This window comes from Acipenser ruthenus, chromosome 23 (genome assembly GCF_902713425.1).
Source record: "Acipenser ruthenus chromosome 23, fAciRut3.2 maternal haplotype, whole genome shotgun sequence".
Lineage (NCBI taxonomy): Eukaryota > Metazoa > Chordata > Actinopteri > Acipenseriformes > Acipenseridae > Acipenser > Acipenser ruthenus.
This window is the reverse complement of record NC_081211.1, coordinates 424,786-446,476: the sequence shown is the minus strand read 5'-3', so window position 1 is coordinate 446,476 and position 21,691 is coordinate 424,786. Positions and strand designations below refer to the sequence as shown.

The 21,691-nt window shown below is 41.9% G+C and overlaps 1 protein-coding gene across 1 annotated transcript in view; it reads right to left on the bottom strand.

Moving 5' to 3' along the window:
• LOC117413239 (CUB and sushi domain-containing protein 2-like) overlaps positions 1-21,691 on the bottom strand; it is a 161,534-nt gene that overhangs the window by 95,675 nt on the left and 44,168 nt on the right. Inside the window, exons 4-5 of the mRNA XM_058997322.1 lie at positions 21,394-21,588; positions 21,076-21,283 (exon numbers count right to left, since the gene is read on the bottom strand). Of these exons, the coding sequence (XP_058853305.1) occupies positions 21,076-21,283; positions 21,394-21,588 (403 nt within the window). The remainder of the gene's footprint in view (positions 1-21,075; positions 21,284-21,393; positions 21,589-21,691) is intronic.

The following is a 21,691-nucleotide window of genomic DNA, read 5'->3' as shown; positions in this document are numbered from 1 at the left end:
AAGAGAATGATCAAATAAATGTGTTGTGTGAGAATAAGCGTTGAAGGAATCTCGTTCAAGATGCTTCAGAAGGTCATAAAGAAACTGGTTCTCTGTTTACTTGTCCCTTTACGACAAAGAAGCAGTTTACCAAATCTCAAAATGCAAGGAGAGGATGGAGCAAAGTCCTTCACACAGCAGAGAGAGAGAGAGAAAAAAAAAAAGAAAGCGATTTCTCTTTGAACAAAAACCAACAAAAAAAAAAACAGGCTTGTTATGGTTTTTAATGGTTTATAACATTACCCAAGGCGGAACACCCCGTCCTTTTATCAAAATGAAAATAAAAAAGGAACTTCAAATTCACCCCTGCACACATATCCTCTTTTACATTTTATTATATCAAGCTCTCTAACCTGAGCCTATTCTCACTCTGTCTAGCTCTCTCTCTCTCTCTCTCTCTCTCTTCTTTCTCGGCACATGCCCTCCAGGGAAGAGTAAGAGATGGATGTCTTTAGGCAGCCAGTATCTCTCCATATGTAACAGTGAGCCTTAGATCACAACAGCTGAGCAGACAGAGGCGAGCGAAACAAGTGGCACTCATTGGAAACAGCCCCGAGTTACAATCACATCGGTGTGCATCACGCCGTAGCCAATTACTTCTGCTTGCAAGACTCGCTCGCCTGACCTTGTGAGCAAAGAATAAAGACGGGACCCAGGCCACCGGCTGCTGGAGCCCTTAGCTCTGACAGTAGCAAAACAAAATCTAGCGCTGTACATGTAATTAAGGGCTAAGCAGCCATCCCTTAACCAGTGCATTAATGTTAAACATCCTAGAAATAACCACTTATGCAAATCACGTTCCTGACTCAGGAGCCCTGATCCATTCGGATTGCAGGGACAAACTGCTGGCAGAACGAACGCCTGTCACTTGGAATTATCTGTCGAGCGCCGCTTGCCTTGTTAGAGCAGGGGTTCACAAACTGTGGTCCACGGCCCAAAGGTGACCCGCGACACAGTCCCGGGTGGTCCACCGGCGCAGCCACATTCTATGTTTTTAATATTTAAAAAAATTGAAAAAACTATAATATACACAGCTTTCAATATAACTATAAACACAGTAAATAGAGACACTTAATGTGAAGTGTTACCTAAGGCACTAACAAATAGTTAATACTGTAATTACTGCAACAGGTTACTTTGTTAAGATTTCACTAGAGAACCGGCAGAAACATTGTTCCAATGGCCTGGCCTCTCAGAGCCTTCACACAGCCAGCAAATGCCTCCAGTAAAAGGCAGACAAGAGGGCCACACTCCTACCCCCCCTTAGAGCAAGGTGAACACCTGCTGCAAAGTGGAGGAGGAGAGGAGGGAGGCAACAAAAAAGACTTTCGTTTGCTGATTAATTACTTCCCTGCCAGAAATATCAATTATATGAAAGCTTCTCGTACGACAGCGTCGCCTGCTTTCCCGGTAAACAGCAAGCGCATTGGGAGTCCAGTCAATGCAGGCTGAACCGGCAGGAACAGGCCGTCAGCCTTGACCTCAGCGCCATCTGCTCTTCCAGGCTGTGCCTCGATTAACGTGACCCAGCCAGGGGAGCGCACAGGAGAGCTGCAGAACCCACGCTTATGCAAACCACTCCGGGGACAAGCAATGTTTGTATATAGAGAGTTTCAAATAAAGCAAAAACCTTTTCCAAGAATGTGTTATTTTCTAATGTATACAAACTGAAATTTTCAACCCCAGTGGGGCTGTGGGGTCCAGTGGGGTCCAGTGAGTTGGTCAAATGGGACCAGTGAGTTGGTCAAATGGGACTCCACAAAAACATTTGCAAATAACGTTATGCTGTTATGAGAGATCATTCCATGCATGCCTTATTATATAATGATATAATAAATTAGTTAGCATGTACAAAATGCATTAATAATAATGACATCTTGTAGGGGATTTGTGAGTGCACTGTGCAAACTCTACTGTTCCCAACACGCTGTCTGCTCGGAAGCAGTCTCCACTTCCTGACAGAGTGCATGCAGGACTCTCTCCAGTGCAGTTCAGATAAAGTGGGGCTGAATCGCTCAGGTGGAACGCCCTACAGTTTGATAACCTGTAATACAGATGATCAGTCTGTTACAGATTGCAACAGAGCCTGACTGTTGCCACCTGACCATTTTAGAAAGCTTTGTTTCTAGAGACAAAGAACACAATCAGTTCTGGTTTAGGAAGGGTGAATTTCCCCAGACAGGGACGGTGCACCCAGAGGCACAGAGCACTTAGTGCTGGAGCCTGAGACTTAGTCTGTTTCCAGCCCCAGCATTAATCAGCATCACTGGAAGAGTGGATGGGGACTCCTGTGGGCCGAGCACCAGTCCCAGCTAGTGTGGCAGAGAGCTGCAGAGCTGAGACAGTGGTCATTTCCCAAAGGACCACAGAGGCATTCCTGACTGGAGAAGAGTCTGAAGAATTCCTGCTGTGGATTTCTGAGGGAAAGAGAGAGAGCTCAGGGGTAGAGTGCAATAAACAGGCATGCTATGCAGCCCTTGTCAGTGAAATATTGAGTCCTTGAAGATTTCTGTTTCATATTCTGTATGTCCAATTTACCTATTTAAGAATAGGGTCCAGACGGCTGCTTTGGAGACAGAAGCTGCATCCGCTGCCAATGCAATTTTGTTTTACGCTCTCTGTCTGCATAGTTTCTGGTCCACATGAAAAAAACAATCACCTGATACAAACTCTATGACAGGCACCTGCATTAGGCCCTGCCCCCTGCTGGACAATAAACACATTACACTTCTGTAATGCTTCCAGTCAAACTGATTTGAATTAAAATACTCCTTAAATAAAAAGTAATTTATATAAACAAGTGTTGCTCTATATAAATGTGCGCATTAGTAGTAATTTAACCTCTTCTGGAAACACCACCATTTTTTCACATTCCCCTACCCATTCATAATGAGAACACAAAACCAAACACCTGTCTAGAGATATCCGCAGAGAACACTAATACAACAACAACGCAATAAAACACTTCCAGCAATTACGTACATGATAAAGTTTAACAGTTCCGATCCATCCAGCCCCTATTGCAGGAAACAACATGTACAGCAGTGCAAACACATCACTCATTAGCAATAATTACAAGCAAGTCATTAGATACTGTCCATACATCATTCTCTAATACACTCGCGTTCACTTCCCTTCCTTGTGAATTTATAGCGTTCTGTTCCAAACCTGCGAGTGAGTGCAGCATATTCATCTCAATTCCAATTCATGGGGAGCATTATTAGGGCATTAATACAGCCTTTTCTTGCTCCTAAGGCCATTAAAACCAGTCAACGCACGTGGTCTGTGACACTCAGGACCATCCCAGCTTTCTAACCAACATCATAGCCGCCATTGGAGATTTTTCAAACAAAGCAATTGAGGTAGACATATTAAATTTGGTTCCGTAATCTGTGCATAACTTAAAATGATCATGCAGCCTGCTTGAAAGAACAGAAACGTCTCTGTCTAGTAGACAGACGTTTAAAAACGTTGGAAAGACTGTGGCAGGGTCGTGGTTCACCTGTCACATGGTTAGTAGATCTCATGTAATTTGGTTGGGATGGGGTTAAATGTCCTATCTATGCAGGACAATTGATCCGCAGCACCCTCCATTCCAGCCATGTGAGAATGCGGCTGGAATGGAGGAAACCGGGGTCTTTGATTAGCAATGCAATGAATCAATTAAGGATAAATCAATACACCTGTAAAAGGCAGGTGATTACAAAAGGGCTGTGTCCAGCCAAGCGGTCAGTGCAGGAGTGAGAGCATAGAGACCTGTGTGCTCGATGACTTTGCTATTAGTCTTTTCTTTAAAAAGCCTGCTTTAGGTGATTTTTGTTGTGCATTTTTGTTAAAATCCGGTTAATTGTTTAACATGACTCTTCGACAGTTAAAATGTTCCCAGAGCATAGGTAAAACATTTTCAAGGTCACCATGGTCAAAAATATTTTGAACTGTTACCCAAAAAAGCAGTCTGTAATCTATATCAGTCGATAGCGCCCTCTGACACCAACCCACAATAAACAAAATGGCGGACCAGCAATAGCATCACAGATTTCAACCCACGTGGGGCAATAGTTTTCCACCATAAGTCTCAGCTCCTGTCAACATGTATATATTACAACATGATTCATGTATAATCACTTAAAATGAATCCTAAAGTAGTGTGTGGAGGTTTTATGTATTCCTTTAGTGTCACTGCAGGAAAGGTATGAAAATCAACAGCGGTTTTGCATACTAATAGAAGGGAAATATTTATACTGTATATTTGGAAAATTTCTTGAAGCAAGGTCAGTGGCCCTAATTTCATTCCACATACCCGCTTCCTTGATTTCGCTTTACTCATTAAAATAAACGCCACAAAGTGAACAAATTCACTGCTAAGAAATGAAGGCAAGGAATTACTGGTCGTACCAATCTGATAGTTTAATGAGCACCCAAAACAGCCTACAGGATTACAGTGCTGTGCCTCAGTAACGACAGGATTACAGTGCTGTGCCTCAGTAAAGACAGGATTACAGAGCTGTGCCTCAGTAAAGACAGGATTACAATGCTGTGCCTCAGTAAAGACAGGATTACAGTGCTGTGCCTCAGTAAAGACAGGATTACAATGCTGTGCCTCAGTAAAGACAGGATTACAGTGCTGTGCCTCGGTAAAGACAGGATTACAGTGCTGTGCCTCGGTAAAGACAGGATTACAGTGCTGTGCCTCAGTAAAGACAGGATTACAGTGCTGTGCCTCAGTAAAGACAGGATTACAATGCTGTGCCTCAGTAAAGACAGGATTACAGTGCTGTGCCTCGGTAAAGACAGGATTACAGTGCTGTGCCTCGGTAAAGACAGGATTACAGTGCTGTGCCTCGGTAAAGACAGGATTACAGTGCTGTGCCTCGGTAAAGACAGGATTACAGTGCTGTGCCTCAGTAAAGACAGGATTACAGTGCTGTGCCTCAGTAATGACAGGATTACAATGCTGTGCCTCAGTAATGACAGGATTATAGTGCTGTGCCTCAGTAACGACAGGATTACAGTGCTGTGCCTCAGTAAAGACAGGATTACAGAGCTGTGCCTCAGTAAAGACAGGATTACAATGCTGTGCCTCAGTAAAGACAGGATTACAGTGCTGTGCCTCAGTAAAGACAGGATTACAGTGCTGTGCCTCAGTAAAGACAGGATTACAGTGCTGTGCCTCAGTAAAGACAGGATTACAATGCTGTGCCTCAGTAAAGACAGGATTACAGTGCTGTGCCTCGGTAAAGACAGGATTACAGTGCTGTGCCTCGGTAAAGACAGGATTACAGTGCTGTGCCTCAGTAAAGACAGGATTACAGTGCTGTGCCTCAGTAAAGACAGGATTACAATGCTGTGCCTCAGTAAAGACAGGATTACAGTGCTGTGCCTCGGTAAAGACAGGATTACAGTGCTGTGCCTCGGTAAAGACAGGATTACAGTGCTGTGCCTCGGTAAAGACAGGATTACAGTGCTGTGCCTCGGTAAAGACAGGATTACAGTGCTGTGCCTCGGTAAAGACAGGATTACAGTGCTGTGCCTCGGTAAAGACAGGATTACAGTGCTGTGCCTCAGTAATGACAGGATTACAATGCTGTGCCTCAGTAATGACAGGATTATAGTGCTGTGCCTCAGTAAAGACAGGATTACAGTGCTGTGCCTCGGTAAAGACAGGATTACAGTGCTGTGCCTCGGTAAAGACAGGATTACAGTGCTGTGCCTCGGTAAAGACAGGATTACAGTGCTGTGCCTCAGTAAAGACAGGATTACAGTGCTGTGCCTCAGTAAAGACAGGATTACAGTGCTGTGCCTCAGTAAAGACAGGATTACAATGCTGTGCCTCAGTAAAGACAGAATTACAGTGCTGTGCCTCAGTAAAGACAGAAAAATAAAACATAAGTGTTGGAACCTCTCTAGTCAGCATGCTTTAAAGCATGCACATTGTGGGATTGCATTTAAGGTTGGATTTAGTGAAATATATATATAGTGTTGCTTTAAAACCAGCTTTATTTAGCAGATTGATAAGTGTTTTCAGCTACCACCTATATACATATTTCTCAGGAAAATGAGTTTCAATTGGATTATGATAGAGAACACACATGTAATATTACATTAAACAGGTAAGGAATGAAATAGTAATGAAAGGCAGATGGTGTAAATGATCTCTTTAATGGACAGCAGACACATCTTCACTGTTCTCAAAAAACATACATATCCCAAATTGACAGTCAAGCCATTCATTCCCCATAATAAAGGTGTCTTTCATCTGAAATTTAACATCAGAAGCAGTCTTGCGAAGGGCAAAGTTAATTTCTTATTGATTAGCAGTTACCCGTTTTAACTTACACAATTATTAGATGGTATTATTAAAGACATGATCAATCAGAGAGTGCTGGGGATATGGAGAACACACACACACATATATATATCAAAGCAAACGTGTACAGTACCCTGTATAAGCTATAACATCATGCCTCTAATTGCTGTAATAAGAAAGGTCACCTCAGACTAGATAAGCAGGTTATCTCAGGCAGCACTCTGTCCCTCCATCGCTCTCTCTATCTCAAAGCTGCCAGAGACCACGGTATCATTCCCATGCAGACTGAGAAGGAGCGCATTGTCAATCAGGCTGTAGCTGTAGTCGACAGCTTCTCTTTTGCTTGGCCTTGTGTTGTTCACATATTTACTTATTTACTTATTATATTTATAAATGCTTTACTAATGGTTCTCTGGATGTTTCTATCGGGCTCAAGATGCAAGGACACTAAACCCCTGTGATAATGACCGATTACACAGCGTTTATTTCAAGGATGGCAGTGCTCTGACCCCCCCCCCCCCCCCCCGGAGTATTCAGCTTCTGATCAAAAAGACAGAGGACAGCGATCCAGGCGGTTTCATTAAAATCACAAGGACATCAAACACAGCAGCAGCAGAACTGACACCCCCACCAGAAAAGCGAGCCGCCACTCCATCAAATACGCAGTCCATCATGCCGTCCCTTTGGACTCAATTAACCCAAATTAAACAGCAGGCATGAAATCATTAAACCAGCAATTAAACAGCCTGCTCTGTCCTTTCTGTTTTAGATTTAATTCCTAATTGTTGTATTTACTCATGTTTTTGCTGCATTTATTTGTGCCGATGACTAACACCACACAGAAGTTAATACACATGCAGATTATGCCACAACCAGAAGCATACATCATCATCATCATCATCAGTTACTTGGCTTGAATGTCTTTCTAGTGGCATGATGGACAACCAAAGGCAGGGTACCACAATGTAAGGAATATGGGTAACACTTTATATTAAGGTAATGCTTATAACTGCTTTATAAACATTTTATAAATATATAATATATGCTTACTAACTGTGTTATAGGGTGTTAATAAAGCATTATAGATGGTTTATAACCATGCAATAGGCAGAATTAGTTTTATAAAGGGGACAGTTTTTAGCCATCTATTGTACTTTGGGATGTTTTAACGTAATTCCGTCTATGGCTATTGCATGGTTTAAAACCATCTATATTGCTTTATTAACACTCTATAACATAGGTATTAAGCCTATATTACATATTTATAAAACATTAATAAGCAGCACCTTAATATACCGTGTTGCTGGAATATGGCACAGCTCTGATAACAATTTCATGTGATAACATTTAGCAACACAATGTCAGGAGATGTATACACAGAGCTACACTAACATACTAAGGAGGCCTATTACATTATTATTTCTTTTTTGAAAAAGGTCTTTTAAAATGTTTTCTTGTAAAGGGAAAGTCCAACACTAATGCTCTGTGCTTCATCTGATTTATACATCTAAAAAAGCTGGTGAATTTCCTTGTCTGTCCATCGCTGTCAATCCTCCACTGCTTAGAAGTGTGATGAGATTCGAAACAGAGACAAGAAGAAAGAGATGTGTCTCTTCATCTTTGAAAGCAAGTTCACAGGAGACCAGCATCCCACACAAAAGAAGCTGAAACACACAGAGCGGCCGCACAGGGCTAATTTGTTCAGTTTTTACATCAAAAAGGCAGAGCAAGCTTTTCATGCAAAAGTCCTGTCTCTCAATGGTGTATTGAAAGAACTCTGCTTTTGTGCATGGAGCAATCCTGCGGTCACCTTTGAAGGAAGCACAACAGTGCTTCCGGCAGCTCAGATTCGGAGTGGGCAGGTTGCATCTACAGGGATCAGAGGAGAAGAAAGTGGCGTGTTGTTACTGTTGTTACAAGCGCATGGTACAGGTGTGTAAGCACTGAGGATAGTCACAGGTGTGGCTGTGTCTGCACTTGTTTGCACAGCTGCACACACTTCTGTTTCTTTTGTACTCTGTTAAAGTTGCTTTAAAGGTAGCTATGCCATCGTTTCATTGTACTGCTGCGTGTCTTGCAACAGTTTAAAAGTTATTGTTATCTATTATCTATCCATGAACAGAAATGAAAAAAAATCCTGATCGAATTCTCATTAGCCTTCATCTTAATTGTTCAGTTAATTTATTCAATAGCCCCCTCACAAGCATGCACTTTTAATTAACATTTAAATAAAAACTGAATCAATAAAATACATTTCAGGTGAGCCCAAAGCCCTCCTGTTAGCAAATTGCAAATGTAAGGGGCATCGGGAACGATCGTTAATCTGGCCTCTAATCAAGTGGATGATGTGTTCTGTGGGCATGGCGCTTTTCTATTTGCATACATTAGGCAGGTGATTAAGAGGTGAAGGGAAATGATTTCCAAGGCTCCCACGGATTCTGGGGGCTGTAAACAAACTAATTAACCTCCGGAGCTGGCCTGTCATATTTCATCAATAGTTTGTGCAGCGAGGAAGGGACAGACAGCTCGGCTCTTCCTCTCTGCCGTGCGGTGCGGCAGACGAGAGGAGAGGGATCGCTGCAGGTCTCCAAACAGCGTCTGGAGAGTTTGAACTCATCCACTGACCTTCCACTTCAGTAATCCTCTATCAGAAACACTGGTTCAGTGGATGGGTTTAACTTTTTTTTTAAATTGCATTTTGTAAAATTTTTTATTGAATTTTCTTTCTGTTCAGGTGTTCTTTTATTAAAGTGACTTGGGGCGGTTTCAGCTGTGGAATGCATCACATAAGCCCAAGAATGCTGCTGCTGTGCTGTGGGAAAGCTGGAATAGCTAATAAATATTTAAATATGTTAATATGAACTCTGATTCAGTTTCCCTGGTTACAGCACAAACAATCCAATTTAGTCAAAACCCGACTCAATCACACAGGGACTTAATCGTAAAGTATTCACCGGTATGTTGCACCCATTTCTGTGTGTGTGCATGCCTGAGATTGAGAGTGTGCGCGTTATTGATTATAGGAACTTTATCATGAGAGCAGGAGCTCTGTAGCTTCCAGCTGCCTCTGTAAATATGTGCTCTCGTTTATATACGTCAACTGCAATCCCATTCTGCTGCCGCAATGATTAACCTCATTCGTATCACCCCCCCCCTTCCCCCTGTAATCATCAGCATTAATCAGTGCCATTGATCAGCTCTGTTTCTCTGTGAGTCCTCCCCCCCCCCAACATGCCTTTTTCCACCTTGACTGCAAAGTTGATAATAAAATGATTAGCAGGATAATCTGCGGCATCTTGCTGTGTTACTTTTGTTGCTTTTTTCCTCCATCTTCAGAGAGCTAAACCCGTGTTAATCCTTTATCCAATTTCCTTTCTATATATATATATATATATATATATATATATATATATATATATATATAGTCTTATCATCTTATCTAATTAAAAAGCACCAGAGCCCAACGGTATCAACACAAGGAATTAATAACCTAGACACAAAAGCAAGTTACATTTCTTTTGTCCTTATAACAGCGTTTGAATTAGGGGTGTCCAGGTTGGACTTTCCCTTTCAGATCTTTGAAAAAAATGCCATTACTGTGCTTGGACACCTGTTGGCACTGTGTGCTCTACAACAATTAGAAACTAAAGTAAAAAATAATGGAATAAAAATCAGTGTCTTGTGCATGTATCTGTTATGCATGTACAATATGTATGCGTGCATGTCCCCCTTTCACAAAGATGTAACTTCATGGAAGTTATTTAAAGAATGTTTTACATATTTTGTATTATGCATGCACTGTATTAATGCAACTGAATATGATAATAGATACAGTATGTCTTCCCCTTTACACTAATGTTCTATGCATCGAATGACAACTGCAAAAAAAGAGACTCAGAGTAATAAAGCACTAAACCAGCTAAATACAGTAACATTCAATAATAAATAATAATAACAGAAAGAAAATGTGTGGGTCCAAAGTAAAGACGTGGCCACGTTGGCTCCTGGGGAGCGGTAATAGGGTTATTAGTCTGATGCCAGAGATGCTCTGAGATATTTTGTACATGCAAAGTTTAATCTTCTTTATTTTTTACATCGCCACCCTCTGATCTGATCTCATTATTGTTATGGTATTCATTTTTTATCGTGACAGCTTGGTCTGCGCTCCCAGCGAGAAGGAGCTGTGATACTGCTTTGGATGCAGCAAGGCTCAGTCTATAATAACATGCCTGTAATGATACAGCCCCCAGTTAATTGATGTAAACGCTCCCAGACCACTTTTTTTTAGGAGGCACCTAATATGGGGTTGGGTCATGATCTGACCTGATCATAGCCTTTGACATGATATGACTCCACAGGGTTCTTGAATGGGTCTTGATGGATGTTAATCGATTCAGCAGTTATTAATCCACACGGTTGGTGTAGAGAGGTGGACAGCGGATCAGGATGACGAATGTGTCCTTCAAGTTCATCACAAACATGTCAACGTTGGATTCAGAGCTGGGGATTGTGGTGGCAACGGAAGGTGTCTGAAGTCTCAAACTAAAAAGGTTAGGGTTAAATTCAAAGTAAGAAGTTTTAGGGTTAATGTTTTCTCCTGGAAGAGTGGTTCCTGGACTCTTTGCCTGGGGACAAAGCGACCACATGCGACTCGTACAGCAAACCCATCAAATGACTACCATCATAATTACATCTTAAAATAGTATTTTATAGAAGAGAGGGATGAATGCAATTGAATTGGAAATCAGAGGGGGTATTTTCGTATTTACATTTTGTCACCCTCTCTTCTGAGCCACTGTACTTGTCAATGAAGCCATTCTGTTTGCACTGACAGAGGTGCTGACTCATACAGAAAGTCTCCTTATTGAATAAAGGTGAGAAGTGGGCAGCCATTGAATCATATTCAATGACACGCATTGAATGGCATGCATTGCATATGCATGTAAAGCAGGGGTGGATAAAGACACAAGTGATTTGCTTCGTGTTTTTCTGGAGGAAGAAAATGAATTGATACAGTGACGGGAGTCAGGTGAAAGACTTGCAATTGAAAGGGGTGAGACTGTAATAAACTGGGGTAGTAGGAGTTTTTATACAAAACATTTACTGGTTCAGCTCAGGTAAAGTCATGTATTAGATTGTGCATGTGCCAACCTACCCTTCAATGCACAATCATAAAATATAAGTATAACTAAAGAAATGTGGCAGCACTTTAGATTTTGGGGCTTGCATAATCGTGTAATAACATGGTAATAACTAGTTAACTACTGGTGGAATACAAACGGCCTGTGGCATGCTGTTACCATGTCATTACATCAGGTGAGAAGATGTGGTTTACATGCGTATGCAATCACACAGCAGTAAAACCAGGACCCATGTGTAATTACAATGTAATTAGATTGTTATGCATGTCCTGTACTCTAAAGTGCTATCAGAAACGTTGTTTGCCTTGTGTCCTTTTAAGGAAACCTTAAAGTCAACGCAGAGCAACATTAAACCCGGTGCAAGGCTTGTTCAGCCAATCCAGTGTGCCTGATCCCCTAAGCTGAAGTCTCTTTCACCACTTTCTCGTTAACTATTACACCAAAAGCACTCCGTATAGCTCAGCATCTCAGACTCCTATTATGTAAATGCAGATGGGTCCTTAGGCGAAAGGAATTAATCATATTAATGCATGTGGGGGGGGGGAGATTAGCAAAGGATACGGTGTGCGGAATCTAATTGTGCTTTATGAAATGAAACCCGTCGCAAAAGGTTAAAAGGGCTTTAATTACAATTAGTATTAAAATAGACTGCTAACCACGCAACTAATACAATGCCTCAGAGTAAGGGGCTTTAAATGAGTGAGCAGACAGCTATCCCCTACGATCATTCAGTCTATCCAGGGATTCTGAGCTGAGCTGAACTCTAATGCTGAGCAGGACCAGGGCATCATGAGAACTGGGATCGGATCCCCCCCAAAGAATAACACTAAGGGGAGTCAAAATAAAGCTGAGATTACAAACTAGGTATGGTAAGTATGGAAAGTTTTTTCAAGTGCTTTCCATTGTCAGCGATACGTATGTGGAATGTGGTCACAGCGGGTGTGCTTCTGCACTAGGATGTGTTCAGTGTAGGGTTATGTATGTAATATTTATTTCAAGTCTTTTCTTTATACACATTAATGTTGTACACATGTTCAGTAGTCTCACACTCATGGGTGTATCATAAAACAAATCCCAGCACTCTATCGGAGGGCTCCCCATGCTATTCCCAATATAATGTTTAATACTAAGGTTTAAACATTTAGGAAATTAAAAGGAATCGAACACCCCTATTGCAAACCAGCATTGCAAACCCCTTTGATGCATTTTGCCTTTACATTCACTGACAGCTTTAAAACTGGGTGTCTCTTTTTTTTCATGCAAATCGCGAATCTCCATGGAAATGCACTGTGCAAGCGGACGATGTTATCCTGGTAAAACAGAAACATGCAGACCAATAACAAGCCTCACTGAGATCGGGTTCTTAACAAAGAGTGCTGCTTCCAGACTGTGCTGCTTCCAGCCTGTTTCTTTTGCCTGTGCAAGCCAAGTATCTTTGAGTGTTGATACAAACCTGTGTTAAATAAAGCAGGAAGAAGTGAACTGATTCTGCAGTGTTCAGCACACCGTAAAACAACTGCATCATTCCTCTCTCTCTCTCTATTTCTCACATAGACATTCTCTGAGATCTATGGTGTATTACATCAATTTCTTACATACTGGGGTCCCGATTTGAATGAAAACCTTTGCCTGGTTATTTATAATCTATGTCAAGCGCCTACAAACTGATCTCTAATCCTTTTGTCTCGTTTTTCCAGCAAAGCTTATTAAAAAAAAAACATATGCAAACATGTCTGAAGAACCTAGACTATGGCAAATGCATGGTATAGATACGTGAAAAGCATGAGGAACTGAAAAATACCTTGCAAATTTTCTGTGCAGAAGTCTGTAAGAACAGGACCTTCTGTGTTATCCATGGACAAAATCAGCAAATCTCATCTTAAAATTTGGTTGTTTTTTCCCCACAGATCCAGGTTGCCTATACAGTCATTTTACAGAAAATTTCATTTTTCATGTCAGTCTAATATATTGCTTAACCCTCCAGTTAATTTAAATCCCAAGCAGAACAACATAACACTTATTAGCAGCATACTTTATTTTCTACAGCAGCGTCAGTCTTAGTGAAACTAATACCTTATCTACATTTCAAAAGACTGGGATTTTAACTGAGCAAGACAGTGAGAAAGTGATTCAATCATAATCTTTTACATGAACATTTAATTCATCTTCCATTCATTAACTTCAGTCAATGTCCAATCAACTCAGATTTGAAACACCACTTGCTCCTACCAAGCTCAAATTGACCTTCTAATTGGGTTTAGTACAAAAATAAGACAATACTGTAACCCAACAGCCATGGATGGTCCTGTGGGATAGGATCTCGGTTAAGATGGAAGCTTCTAATAGGTATAAATCACAGGAGGAAAAAACACAACAGTAATTTACTCATTAAGGCAAAAGTCTAATCTCTGGTTTCATTTAATTAAATGGCTCAGCTGTGAATCTAATACAGTCACAGTCCTTTGTACTTTTTAGAACAGCCAAACAGCATGCAATATTTACCCGGCATACAGCTCCTTGTGAAGGAGCATAGCCAGACAGCTACACTGTGGGCTCTGCTTGAATTCCAATATCACTGGCCCGCTTCCACCAGGGGCTTGAGCCAGAATTAACCACATTGAAAAGTGAGACTGTTAAGTCTCTTGCAGGTTCCTGCGCTGCTTACGCAGCTCCGTTCGTATCGCGTATTGCCACAGCAATTAACACTTGCGTGCCAGGGTATTATTAATAGGGCCCTCTGTGGAGCAGCCACATAGGTGTTAGATCTGTCACTGTTTAGATCAATTGAATTGGCCTCGCTTGCTGTAAACTGATTATGTTGTTATGAATCAACGTTAGCAGAGCAGGTTTGCATTACTTCCACTACTATACTAAGCAGTCCTGTTAAGATAAAACCACACCACTGCGTTCCTCAAGCAACAGCTTGTTGGCTGCTCTGCTTTGACAGGACTCATAGGCACTCTGTGGGCCCTCGAGTCTCGCACCAAGGACTGTGCTGCTCATCAAACCCAATCTGAGAGAGTATCATTGTGGCATGTTGTTGTTAACCGTCATACGTCTTTCACAGCTCGTCCTCGCACAGGCTGGCGCTGCGTGTCTGGCAGGGAGACGGGCAGAAAGGTCAGAGGCTGCAGCAGCTGCCTGCAACTCCCAGGGATTTTAACGCAATGGTGAGGGTTGAAACAAGCTATGCATGCTCAAGCATACCCTTGGGACCGTAAGTCTGGCTGAGGTGCCATGCATATGCGGCAGTTTGGCACCTCATTGTTTAATTGTGTCTGTGGCTCAGCACTTGTAAATGTAGTGCAGTACAAGAATGCAGTATGGAAGGGTTAGACTGTTTGGCCCAGGGTCTTGACCTCCCATGATTGAGGTGTGACAACAAGGATCCCTGACCCACTCAGAAGCGATATACAGATGCAGGGGGGAGGTGGGGGGTTAAGAACACTTAGTGAAAGGTGTTCTGTGTTTTAGTCAGTGAGCTGAACTTTGTCCCTAGAATCACAACAGGCGTGTAATTAAACCTGTAATGGAACAACACTCCTTGACTTGGAGTTGCGGTCCTAAACTCTCACCCACACATATTTAATATTTAAATTTTTTTTTTTTTTTTTGCTAGCTGATGCAGAGCCTCCTTGCAGGCAACATCCAGAAACACTGGCGACCCCGCAAGCCATTTCTGTGGTGATTGATGCAGGCATTAGGCAGCCTTTGGATAAACAGGAGAGTTGACTTTGTGTAACAATTAAGTACAACTGGGAGAACCAAATTGTATTCTCAGCAATATTACAGCTATGACATTCAGCAGAAAGAGTCTTGAGACACGATTTCATTAATAGCAGTCTGTCAATAAAGTGAAAATTAAATTAAACCCTGTCAATGTTTTAATCACTCCATTCCCAACAGCTTGAAAGCAATTTTTTTTCTTTTAAGGGATGTGTGTTTTTCTAATGCAAAACATATGCATTATTTTTAATTTCAATAACTTTTTCCCATAAACAAACTAGATAAATCAAATCTAGAGTATGTTATGCTTGCTTTAGGAAACCACTCTCCTATTAAACATTCTTTCATTCAATCTGTTTCTGCAATTGCAGTAATTATAAGATCATTTGTCAGCCTTTTATATTATGGGGCTTATGTAACCAGGTAATAACTGGATAACTACCAAGGGTTACATGGTAACTACTGGTGGAATCAGTGTGTAAATACATGGAAATGGGCAGGGTAACAGAGTACTGCATAAGGGGTGCTTTTATTGTAGGTTAGTGCAACTTGACTCTGTTTTGTTCAAACAACACAACACAACAAAATCAACAGTGGCTTTTATTCTGACTTCCTCCTATTATAACGTCACTTCTGCAGAAGCTTTGCCAGCACAACCAATTCCATTTTCCACTAACCATCTATTCCCTTTACATGTAAGCCTATCAAAGGAATGAATCATATTTAGTATGATTAGTGCATATAAAGCAAAAGATGAATTAGACTACGTGATTAATACTGTGCCAACAACTGTGAGAAGGAGGAGGAGAAATAATAATAATGGCTGTGTTATGTGCATAACATTACAATACAGTGTTAATCAGAAGCATTCACCTCAGTAAAAGGCAATTTTATGCTAGTGGATATGTTTGTTCAGTTCCCAGCCGTGCCCCTTAACAAATGAGGCCCTGAATTCATATTGAGTCGCGCAATGCCTGCCTTACTCTCATTGCTTAACCTCGCTGTAATGCAATCTGTCCCGTTTCTCTCCGGGACAACTGGAACAAAGAGCTGCCGAGGACAGATGACAAATATTCTGTCACCTCAAGAGCTTTTCCATAATCTTCTGAGCAAGGAAAGCGAGGGGCCAATTACCTGCTCTCCATCGTGCAAGCTGAGTATGAGTATAAATGCACGCTCCCCCCCACGCTTGAGTGTTTTATTATATGAAACGGTTAAGCTTGTGATGGCAGGCAATGCCTGCCTCCCTCCCCTTGATGGATGTGAAGACTTCGAACAGGGGATTTAGGCAAATAGTTTATGCTTGTGTGGTGAATTTCTGAGTGTCTGCTTCAGCCTGCAAATCTTTGTCATGAAGAACAGGGCCAGGGAAGCGTGCTGTTTCTGAGCATGTCGTAGTTAAAGAGTTACATGTTTGCTCATATTTGCCTTTTTATTATTAACTATTTATTAACTATTGCATTTGTTCTTCAATCACCGGGACTGCTTCTGATAAGACTCCTAATAACTGAATTTCCATAGTGAGATGAGACAGATTTCTCTCCAAATAAAACAAGCACTAAGGTCACCCTCTGAAGTCCTTATCAAGCCTCTGTTTAATGATGTTAAACACCAACTGGAACATGGAAGCAGCATGACTCCAATTCAGAATGTTACATAAAAGAAAGCTGAAATAAATCTAGGGTGCTTAAATCAGTAGAATAAACTGGATACACTACAATAAACAGAATCCTACGGCATGCATTTATACTGTAACTTCAGTACTAAGGCCACCCTATATTAAGACCACATTTTGTTGGTCCCTTGACTGGCCTTATTATTAGCAAGGTTTCAGCGCACTTGAAATTCCACACATGGGCAAAAAACATCGATTATCTTCTCAGTGCTTGTCCTCAGCTAGTGAACCACTGAGATGATTGCCCTTCCTTCCCAGCCTCCTGCCTGCTCACAGTTCAAGCTGCCTGCGTTCTCTCACCGAGCAGCTTTGAAGATAAAGGAGGCTGTTGAGAGAGGTGTCGTGCGGGCGACCTTTTAAAAGAAATCTTGTTCACAACGGCTGATCGATACAACATGAGAAGGGACACATCGCAGACACCACCTCAAACACCAGAGATGTTATCTGCAGGTTATCTGAACAGGACTGACCTTGATGGAAAGAAAAGAAAAGAGCCTCACAGTGTCTGAATTAAGGGCGCACAAGAGCTCAATGCAGTGCACTGTCCGCTATAATCCGAGCAGTTGTGGGTACTGTTTCACCTCTCAGGTTTTATCGATCTAGATGTTTTTGGTTTTTTTTTCATAAATCCCTCGATGCCATGCCTGTGCGCTGTTTACTTTTTAATCAATTTTTTAATTTTTTTTTTAAATTTCTAAACTTGGCTAGCTTTCCGTCTTACAGATCAACGCTGTAGTTGCGGTGAAGCTAAGTAAGATAATCTAGCTTGCACCTGTGGGATGCTTCTGATTTCATTAAAAGTTACCGGAGACAAAGCTTCTTTTCAAAGTCGTGACTTCAACAGTATTTAAAAGGGTAATAATAACTTTTTTTCTTAACTTTCGTTATCGCAACATCTTTTTCCCTTCCTTAAGTCCCTTATCATTCGGCCGTACACCAGACTGTATATTTACTTTGGTGACCCCATTTATCCTACCACAACACTATAAATGTACTTCCTGTGTAACCACTAAGACTGTGCTGCTGCTGGGGTTTGCTTTGCTGCACGTATTTAAGAATACAAATAAACAATCTTTTTTTTTTTTTTATGTCACATTTGATTGAGCAGGATCTTCGACGGAGGGACTGTTTGAATGAACCCCTCTCAGGCAGTGCTATGTGAGTCTCTCTGCATCATTGACTCACCCTTCACTCAGTCTCAGACCTCGCCAAGCTTGGACTGCAGATTTTTTATTTTTTTTGTACAGCACAGGTATGCCAACAATCATTTTTTAAATACGTATTGCCTTTTTGCACACAGTTACATTTTGGATTCGGGGATTTAGTCGTCAAACGGAGTTGAACTGAAGTCATCAATAAGTTATTTGAATGTGCAGAAAGCTCCATCTTTGCCAGGCTAAGTATTTAATAATTGAAAGCATGCATGACGCTCTACCCACACGGACAGCTGCTCATCTCTGCATCACGCACTCCCAAATGTTATTGATATATTCCAGGAGAGTATATACAGTAAACACAAACATTTCACGAATGCGTGTCTGAGTGGTGTCTGTAGACTGTTTAAGACTCGCTTTCTACTGTCTTGTTCATTAGCCGTCTGGATCTTTCCAATAGTGACATAATTACCCATAAAGGTAATGGGGGACAGGATGGGCAGCAGCTGCAGGTTATTTCTACATGCATTTAAAGTACTTATCAAGACTGGACATGCAGTAATGGCCATCTCTCTGTTTCCTCCACATACCGTACATTCAATACAGTATTTCTCGTTTCGAATGCTGGAGAAACAAAGGATGGCCTCCTTGCGTAAGGAAAAACAGCCTCACAGAACAAACCCTCTCTGAACAAAGAACTGCAGTTGCAACTTTAGCTACCTGTTGGCATGTGTTTATTAGAATATTATAATAATAATAATAATAATAATAATAATAATAATAATAATAATAATAATAATAATGCAGTAACAACTGCCACTATATGCATTAAATTAGAATAAATATGTAAATATCACAATTTTAAAGGTAAGGATAATCACAAAGCATTTGGGGTTTTCAAATCAACCTTCTAGTAAGACCAGCCAATTCCAGTGAGAAGCACATTACTGTTCACGGAACAAATGAGCCTTGATCCTGTCTCAGTCCAGGCTCCGATTAGGTATTGCTCTTGTCAGGTCCATAGCATTGAAGCTGGCCATGCTGCGAGTCTCAGCGTCGCGTCTGAGTGCTCAATAAAGCATGCATGTTCTACCAGGCTGTGCAGCAGGCAGAGGTGAACAAGGATATTTATCTCACATTAAGCGCCGGACGTAATTGCGGTCCCGTGGTGAGCTTTAATGTGGGTCGGTGATGTATAGCATGGTGGTTTGGATTACAAGCCAACCTGTAAACCAAGCAAGTGTCAGCACTGCTCCAATTAAACAGAACGCTCCTCCAGTGCCTGGGCTGATCTCTGGAAGGAGAGATGCTGCCGACCCAGCGATCATCACTCTCATCCCCTCCCGGAACAGAGGCAGGCTGGCCAGGTTCACCTTGCAAGGAGTAGGGCTTGTGGGATACCCAGCGGTAAAATGGTTTGTATATGCATATGTACATTTTGGCTTGTATATGTGTTTTTTTTTCATTAATTTAAATGGAACAGGGGAAAAAAAAAATTCTTTCCAGGATTTTTTATGATCAGGATTCTATGCCAAATAGTCCTGCCGACTACTGTTCATAAAAAAATCTGTATCCCATGAAAACAAGCCAGTAAGAATTGATCACATCTGTCTGCAGATGCATCACATCTACGGTGCTTCCTCTTATCCAAAGTAAATGTATTGATTTTTTACCTGTTCCAGAAATGAATCACAGTAACAGGAAATGCACGCCAAGTGAAACTGTAATATAATGCTATCCAAGCTGTATTAATCAGAATTGACTGTATTATTATTATTATTATTATTATTATTATTATTATTATTATTATGAAGAAGAAGAAGAAGAAGAAGAAGAAGAAGAATTCATGAAAGTACAGGTGCAATGAATCAGCAGGGAGGGAGGCAGGCAGGCAGGGAGGGAGGCAGGCAGGCAGGGAGGGATGGAAGGAGGGAGGGAGGGAGGGAGGGAGGAAGGGGGGCAGGCAGGCAGGGAGGAAGGGGGGCAGGCAGGGTGGGAGGCCCAGCCTCTCCCTCCAGGCAGGTAGATTTAACTGACTCCGCTAAACCTCACAGGTTTCTATTACCGCAGAAAGCAAACAGAACACGCAACACTGGCTCATGTACAGACAGGCGGTCAGTGATGTGCTAATTGATGGCACTGGGGGAGAGGAGAAATGCACTCCGTATCTAATGCAGTTCCTAGTTGTTGTTTTTTAAAAGTCGCTTTAGAGGCCATGTTGAAAATAATAGCTCTGCAGATGTTTAGAGGGTAACAAAAAAAAATGGGGAAAAAATAGTTTTGCTTCCTAGGCTTCTCGGACAGAGCTTGAGCTGCAGGTATAAGGTTTTTTTACAAGCTTTTTTTCCTGGAAAAGTCAGTAAACACCACAAATAAATGTCTAAGAAAATCAATATTTGAACAGCACTAGACTGAGGGCATACAAGTGTAGGTGCCACTTTTAAAATTATTATTATTATTATTTATTTCTTAGCAGACGCCCTTATCCAGGGCGACTTACAATTGTTACAACATATCACATTATACATTATTTCACATTATTTTTACATACAATTACCCATTTATACAGTTGGGTTTTTACTGGAGCAATCTAGGTAAAGTACCTTGCTCAAGGGTACAACAGCAGTGTCCCCCACAGGGGATTGAACCCACAACCCTCCGGTCAAGAGTCCAGAGCCCTAACCACTACTCCACACTGCTGACCTTAAAAAAGTCACATGCAACAGAGGGTAACCGATTTCAGAAGACAAGTGCACATTTGTTTGAGTGCATTCCTATATTCCTTACTGTTCTGATCGGCCAAGGATGGCATAAGGGATTTCTACACTGTCTGGTGTCTCCAGCAAGACAGGGGATTGCGGAGAGGGGGGGAGGGGGTGCAAAGACCTCACTGCAAAATGCTAAACCCCACAAAGTATTTGTGACCCCACACAAAAAAATTTATATTTCTAAAGCATTTGAATCTGTACTAATATGCCTTTCTAATTGGTTGGTGCCACTTTATCTTCCTGTTCATTTGAAAGGAGTTCTTACCACAGTGAGGGGCCCTCGGTTCCGCTGATCTCCAGGAAGTCGTAGTCCTCCTCCAGCTGGAAGTCTGAGAAGACCAGGGCGATGGTGTCTCCCGGCTCCGCCAGCACGGTCCAGGTGCAGTCTGCGTTGTTGTGGTACTCCAGAGGGAAGTGGGGAGTGGAGATGACCCCACTCTGACCCCGCAACATACCGCCACAGCCATCGTCTGCTACAGTGGTAGAAAGCACAGTTATTTACAGCGCGATAATTGCTACAATACAATTATACAAAATACTTCAGGTGTTTCATGCAAGCAGCGCCTGGTCCTTTCAGGCTTACCTCTGCAGAATGGCAGGGGAAAGTCCCAGGCAGCAGTTCCTGTGGAGGTGGCCAGGCAGGTGAGGACAGTGTGCCCCTCCAGGATGAAGCCAGCTGTGCAGCTGTAGCGGATCTTGTCCCCGATGTTGAAGGAGGGGCCCTGCTGGACACCGTTCTGCAAGCGGCCTGGATTTCCACACGTGTGGCTCGGCAGAACTGCAGGAGACCAGAGAAAAAGTGAGAGGGTGAGAGAGAGAGTGAGAATGTGAGAGAGTGAAAGAGTGAGAGAGTAAGAGCGTGAGAGAGTGAGAGAGAGTGA